Genomic DNA, 7,116 nt, shown 5'->3' with positions numbered 1-7,116 from the left:
GCATTGTGAGCAAGGATTTTGTAAAAGCAACAAGGAAGGCACAAAATAGTGTCATGATCAATTGTAGCCTAAGTATATCTGGGCGTGAGACACGAACCTTTGCCGTGGATTGAAACGGATTGTCTTTTCAAACCATGAAATTAAAAGGGCACGGCACGAGATATTTAAATTAAATTTAAAATGTTCTATTTTACGGTCTCTCTACGCCGGAGGATCACTTTCCTGTTGCTTTTTTATTGTTATATAGTCAACAATAAAACGTGGAATACAATGTATTAATATGATAGGAGACAGGAGTTAACTCGAGGCGAAGAGTATAATACAGGGACCTTAACTAACTGATAAACAGGCCCTTTGGATTTAACCCATAGTATCCATATCAATAAACTTGTACAGTCATATGTGATCCATTCAGTAAGCAACAGACGTCCTCCTCATCGCTACACTTCCACTGGCGAAGTGAGCAAATACACAAGTGCTCGAAGATATAATTGTAACCAGCTTGTTGAGAGTATGACCCCATCTTAATAATACACATCATTGCTTATTCAAGAAACGTTACTGCCTTAAAAGCTGTACACAAAATGTTCAAGTTAAAAACGTTGCTTGTGTTTAAGTTCAATGCGTTTTTAATCTAAAGAAAGCATGAGGCCTCCTCTGCCAGCAGTACACTGTGCTAGTAAACTTTTCTTATCAGTGTTCTGCACTCTGAATAAGTTCAGGCCAAACCAGCGTCACAAGCCATGCTGTAGAAAATTCCCTGCTGCGCAAGTAATGCTTGTGGGGTGTCAAACTCTACCATAAAACCTTTGTCAAGGACCATAACTCTACAGGAAAAAAAAAGGAAAAAATGAAAAAAGCACAAATAGGTAGTAAGGGAAAATTTTAAACACCAAATCGAACAGCGCAGTACTGGTACCTTGTATAATCCATGATGGTGTTGAGCCTGTGGGCGATAGTAAACACGGTACGGTCAGCAAACTCCCGCCGAATCGTTTGTTGAATGAGTTCATCAGTTTCCAGGTCCACCGCGGCTGTGGCTTCATCAAGAACAAGAACTTTACTTTTACGAAGCAACGCACGTGCTAAACATACCAACTGCCGCTGACCAACACTGTAAGGGAACAAAGTAATATATTACTGGCCTTATAACAATTAACTATCCAGAGTACATCCGGGAAGAGGCACAACCTCCCCGTCTCCTATTCAGTTTTCAAGAGGAGGGAGTGGATGTATACAGGCTCTGATAATTAACTAGTTTCCTTCTTATCAACGTTGCGTTAATCTTTAATACCACTTAACTTTCCAAGAAGAGAGAAAGAATATATGCATGAAGCTTTTGGAGCAAGCACCCTTAGGATTACCTTAAGTTTTCTCCTCCTTCACTAACTGGGTGGAGCAGACCTTGTTCTAGTCCTGACACAAAGTTCTTTAAATGACTTATTTCCAGGATTTTCCACAATTCCTCGTCGGTATGATAGTCAAATGGATCCAGGTTAAGACGGAGAGTTCCAGAGAATAAAACAGGGTCCTTTGAAAGAGCACAAAACATAATTTAAACAAGGGTGCAGGACAAGAAAACTAGGATAAAAGTGGATATCAATAGAGTGAGGGGTATTAACTCTATGTGCCGTGGTTCGGAGACCTCTGTACACAGGCTATTTAATTTTGTCTTTGGTTTAAATGTTATTATATATTTCCCCTTGGGTTGGGGTATGGTAATGTAATAAGTTTGAAACAAAGGAAATTAAAATTAAACTAGGAGTCAATTAATTAATGAAACTTTAACAAGTGTAGCCACACTTGTGAATTAAACTTGTAAACGTTTTATCAAAATGACCCCAGTACAGGGATAAAGTTTAGTTCATAAAATATAAATTCTATACATGTCTCTATCATTACCTGTGGAATGATAGTGAGCCGAGATCGCAGATCCTGAAGTCCAATCGTAGCAATATCAATACCATCAACAACAATCTTTCCTCCAGCTCTCTCCAAAATACGAAACAAAGCCAAAGTCAGCGTCGACTTGCCAGCCCCTGTGCGACCCACAATACCAATCTGAAATTAAAGCGAAAACAACTTGCTTATGAGAAAAGAGAAGAAAAAGAAACAAGAAGGAAGGGAAAAGAGGCAAAACGGGGGAAAAGGAAAATGAGACAAAGAAGAGGGGATGAAAGGAAAAATTGTAATGAGCCCATCTACCTTCAACTTAACATACCTTTTCTCCTGGTTTGATGTTGCAGTTAATATTCTTGAGTACTAGTGGTAATCCTTCTCTGTATTTTAAGTCAAACTCTTCAACTGCAATATTACCCTGCTCGGGCCAATCATCAGGGGGTCGTCTATCAGATATGATCCATTCAGCCTGCAGCCCAGCGTGGAAAAAAATATATAAATAAATATACAGTTCAAATAAAGTAATGATAAAAAAGTACCAAATATATTCACTTCATAGGTGTACTTACAAGTTCTAGAACATCTTTTGACACATACAGCAAGTTTTAAAAGGTTTCAATATTCCTTTTGCTGGTTTATAGTCACAGTTTGAGGATGCTGGTGTATTGGCTATTTAAGTGACCACTTATTACCAACTTCATTTCATTATTTATGCAAACTCACTTTTTGACTCTCTTGTTTCATTCAGTCAGATAATGACTTGAAAACAAAAGATCAGGAATTACAACAGCCTCTCAGAACATGTAGCCAACTGTTGTTCGTCCCCTTCAAGCTTAATCAATTCACTCATGCAATTCTTAAATTCCATATCTGAATTCACTGGCAGATTCTTAATATTCATTTATTTCTCCTAACCCTGATAGAATGTTACCTCAGTTGGGGTCTCTGAGTATTCTTTGACTCGCTCTACTGACACGATGTTTGTCTCAAGTTCGCTACTCATGCGAACCATCCAGTTAAGAGTACTTGTAATCTGTGGGGTAAGTACACGAACAAAGTCAAACTGATCACACACTTCACCCAAAATGTCGAGTATATACCTGCATTTTGGTTTATTCTCTTTTTATATACAATATTCCAAAATAAAACCAGTGATAACAACAGCAGCAACAATAATAACAACAAAGGGCAATAATAATAATACTATTTTTAAATGAAGATATGATCGTCACATAGGTAATTGCAATTTAGGCAATTGCAAATTAACCCGAAAAAAATTTTGGTACTTCAATGGGATTTGAAGACATGGCCTCTGTGTTAGCGCTGCAGTGCTACTAAGCTATGAAGACCCATACATTGGGAGCAGGCCAATTTGTTGAGTTCATCTTTGCCCTGTAAATAGAATGAATCCTGTGAATCTTCATTCCAAATGATAATAATAATAATAATAATAATAATGATGATGGTGGTGATGATGATGATGAAACCCCATACTAACTGATAGGCAACAAAGAGACAGGCCAAACCTACCTGAAGGGCATAAGTGATTGATAAACCAACTAAGCCACTTTCCAAGGTATCCCGGTTAATAACAGCAAACAAGGCAGCAAAAAACGTGATCAGGTTGCCAACAAATTCGAGATGAACAGCAAGCCACCTGAAATAAGAGGCAACTGAAATGTTGCAGTGCAAGACTTCACATTGTGGAATCAGTTCCAGCTGTGAAGACAGCCACTGAATACATTTCTGAGGCATCAATTTGTTGCTTTACCAACCCCACACACCGAGATAGACAGTTGGCTGTTAAGATCCTACCCATCTCTCACATTTAACCCTATTACTGTTGTTTCTGTACGTTAAATATAAACAATACTATTCCATAATTACAACAGTTTGGCTAATCTTGAATTCCCACTACTACAAATAAATTATTTATTTAGGATAGACAGCTTGAAGTCCAAAGCAAAACTTGTCATAGAAACAGACAAATAGAAGATTATAATGTAAAAGACAAAAATAGAACAAGCATCCACCAAGCTCTTATAAACCCACAAGATTTTGAAATGGATTATCATTATCCAACAATGTCAAAATAGAAATAGGCTAACTGGGTAGAAGTGTGATGTAAATCAATGAAGCAATCTGAAATTGAAGCTTGTCAGAGTAGTAAAAGGTCTGTTACCTGTTAGAAGCTACTGATGGGTAGTAAGCCACTTGATTTTCATCCACTATGAAGTAGTTTTCTTGTATAAAGCGTTGCTGTTGTCCAAATGCACGAATGGTGCTTGTGCCATTGATAGTCTCCAGGAAGTTATTGTATATTGGTGAGCGGCTCACAGATTCAATCCTTTTCAGCTGACGGGAACTGGCCACATATACACGCTGTATAAACAGGAGACACATTGTTACAAAGTCAAATTATTGCATTTTGCTTTCAACTGAAGATCCAACTCAAGAACTGTTGCAATGAAATAACTAAAACTGAGTAAGCAAGATTAAAAAATATGATACAATGAATTTACAATGGTCTTGGGGAAAAAAGAAACGTGACAACTTATCTGCGAGTTTTCTTCTGATAAAACTTGTGAAGGATAAAAATTTCATTTTTTCTTGTCACACTACTAAGCACAACTTATCATGACTGAAAATTTTGCCCTGAGTTCCCTATAATACACTCTCCTTGCCTTCCAAATTTGGCATATGTTATTGTTTTCAACATAAATGCTCTTGGGAATATGCAGTCTTCCCTGAAGCATAATGAAAACAATAGTTAATGCAAAATTATAAGGGAGGGAGTAACAGAGAGAATACTCAAATAATACAACTTATCAGTCATGAAGAAGTTTGACTTTGTGTCTTGATCATCCCTGCAATAAACCATCTTACTGTATTCATACTCTATAGCAACCAAGCCTCATGTATGCTTTTATGTATTAATCTTTGATTGCAAGCAAGTTTATTGTACTTGTGAGCAACAAATTAGGATGATAATTCCAGAGCTTATACATGTACTAAATTTCTTAAAAATGGTTCCAAACGTTTTTGCCTAAAATATGAATGTTTTAAATCACAAGGTTATTTTGTCTCATTTATTTCAAGTATGTTTTCTTTAGTGAATGTTATAATATGCCTTTTGCACTAAGAGGTCATGTGTCATCATTTTTATGAAAAAGAAAGTTATATGATTTTGCCTTCAAAAAACCATTAGTGGGTCATATCTCAAACAAAATAATAGTGATATAGTTTCTCAAACCCGCACCATTTTCTTAAAATGAGTAAGTTTGTAGCTGCATGGTCACGTGACCAAACGGTGATTTTTAAAACTATGAATTACCTCTTTCTGAACAGAAGTTTTGCACTTAAACTTCAAGGAAATTGTTGAAAAGATGATGTGGAAACATTTTCAGCTCATCTGAGCGTAACTATCAAACGCTTAACAAGATAGAAGCAAAAAGTAGTTTGGCTGCCATGTTGGAGGGCAAACATGGCGGCCAATACAAATCATAAGTTTACTTTGATGAAAAATCAAAGTGCCATAAAATATCTCCATGAAATGCGTTTCCTCTCAAATTTCGGGTGTAAGATAATTTCTGTGTGCTCCATCAATAAATTTTTGGCATCAGCAAAATTCCAACTCATTGTTTAAAGGAAGCATAATTGGTCACGTGACCTCTTAGTGCAAGTGGCCTATTGTAACATTAAAATATTGATTAGAAAGTAAAAACATTTGCTTCACATTAAAGCTATACTGTACACTGTACCTGTATAAGAATATACAATACTCCCAAGGGAACAATAGCTGCAAGGAAGATAGGTGTGGCAAAACTGATGGTAAAGATAGCACCGACCACACTAAAGAAAGTTCTAAGAAAGGTGATAACAGTTCTGGGCACAATATCATCAATACCACTGATGTCCTTTGAAAAGCGGTTCATAATTCTGCCTTGAGGGGTGGTCTCAAAAAATGACATAGGAGAGTGCATGATATTAACAAGCATGTTTTCATGTAGTTGACGTGAAGCAATTCTGGATCCAAGAGCCATACAAATGGATGCAAAGAGAACAAAGATGGCTTGTGACAAACCCAGGCCACCATAAACTCCAAGGAACAAGTCGCGCTCTTTGTCTGAAGTGACACTGGTTGAACTCCATCTTGCAAGCCAGATGCCTGATGCAACAGCACTTCCCTCTCCAATCAAGACAAACATAAAAATACATAAGGAGAGGAAGACAGTCAGGGACTTGGCATATGCCCAGAACACTGAAAATTTCACCTGCAAAAAAACAGCATAAAAAAATGGCTTCAGTGTAGTTATCGTAATGATTGCAGTGTAAGCTGACACTCAACCTAATTCACCAACCACTGAGTTTGACAGCAAGTTAGGTCCTTGCACCAAGTTAGAGTATAATAATCCATAATAATCCCTTTCTGGGCGATGAATACATACCCTTCCAGTTTTGGATTTTTCCTCTTCGATCATTTTATCGATCTGTTCTTGATCTGGTCTGGTCAGCTGACAGTCTAGATCAGCAGTATCAACAGTAATAACAGACAAGCTGTCAGCTCGTTTCCTTAGATTATTTTGTGGTACATCAATATGGCTGCTGTAGTCTAATCTCTCCAGGCTTTGCCCCATGCCCAAGTGCAGCCCATCTGTTTCCTCCACAATTTCTAGATCTGGTGTGTCAGCTATTTCATAAAAAAATGAATTATATATATTATACAAAGATAATACATAACATGTATGAGAAAAAACAAAAGAGAACTATGTCTGGTCCAAAGGAGATATTTATTAAGGTCCTGACCCTAGATGCATGACTACTCCACAAGGAACGTAACAAGAATGTTATAATGTCATAATAACCCAAAATATCAGTTAAGATCAAGCGAGGCTTCAAGGCTTGTGCATAGTTTCAGGCAGGAACATGACTCCACTGAATACCCATGTAAAACATTAACTTCTCTTCTTCATGTAGCATTTAATTTTGTTTGATCATCATCTTTTTCTTTTGTTACTTTTATGCTTCCAATGATGTGTTTGTATCACAACCTAGTTGTACATTCTTGAAACTCCCTGCAGATGAAAGGTAAAGTTTAAACCAAAGTACAACTGTTGATTACGTATTTTGTTTCCTTGCTATTATATGGCAGAGAGCTGCTGTGTGACTTCAAGCAGTAACTAACAGTCTGAAGCAGCAACAGTAATACTGTAATTT

General features: G+C 37.1%; 1 protein-coding gene across 1 annotated transcript in view; it reads right to left on the bottom strand.

Moving 5' to 3' along the window:
- Positions 1 to 214: 214 nt before the first annotated feature.
- LOC140949381 (multidrug resistance-associated protein 1-like) overlaps positions 215 to 7,116 on the bottom strand; it is a 20,322-nt gene continuing 13,420 nt past the window's right edge. The window contains exons 19-28 of the mRNA XM_073398539.1: positions 6,348 to 6,589; positions 5,661 to 6,173; positions 4,082 to 4,281; positions 3,430 to 3,556; positions 2,831 to 2,932; positions 2,222 to 2,368; positions 1,903 to 2,061; positions 1,365 to 1,531; positions 920 to 1,114; positions 215 to 827 (exon numbers count right to left, since the gene is read on the bottom strand). Coding sequence (XP_073254640.1) covers positions 719 to 827; positions 920 to 1,114; positions 1,365 to 1,531; positions 1,903 to 2,061; positions 2,222 to 2,368; positions 2,831 to 2,932; positions 3,430 to 3,556; positions 4,082 to 4,281; positions 5,661 to 6,173; positions 6,348 to 6,589 — 1,961 coding nt within the window. The 3' untranslated portion in view covers positions 215 to 718. The remainder of the gene's footprint in view (positions 828 to 919; positions 1,115 to 1,364; positions 1,532 to 1,902; positions 2,062 to 2,221; positions 2,369 to 2,830; positions 2,933 to 3,429; positions 3,557 to 4,081; positions 4,282 to 5,660; positions 6,174 to 6,347; positions 6,590 to 7,116) is intronic.

Source organism: Porites lutea, chromosome 10, assembly GCF_958299795.1.
Source record: "Porites lutea chromosome 10, jaPorLute2.1, whole genome shotgun sequence".
In the NCBI taxonomy this organism is placed as follows: Eukaryota; Metazoa; Cnidaria; class Anthozoa; order Scleractinia; family Poritidae; genus Porites; species Porites lutea.
Note: the sequence above shows the minus strand (reverse complement) of the source record. Positions and strands in the feature narration are given on the sequence as shown.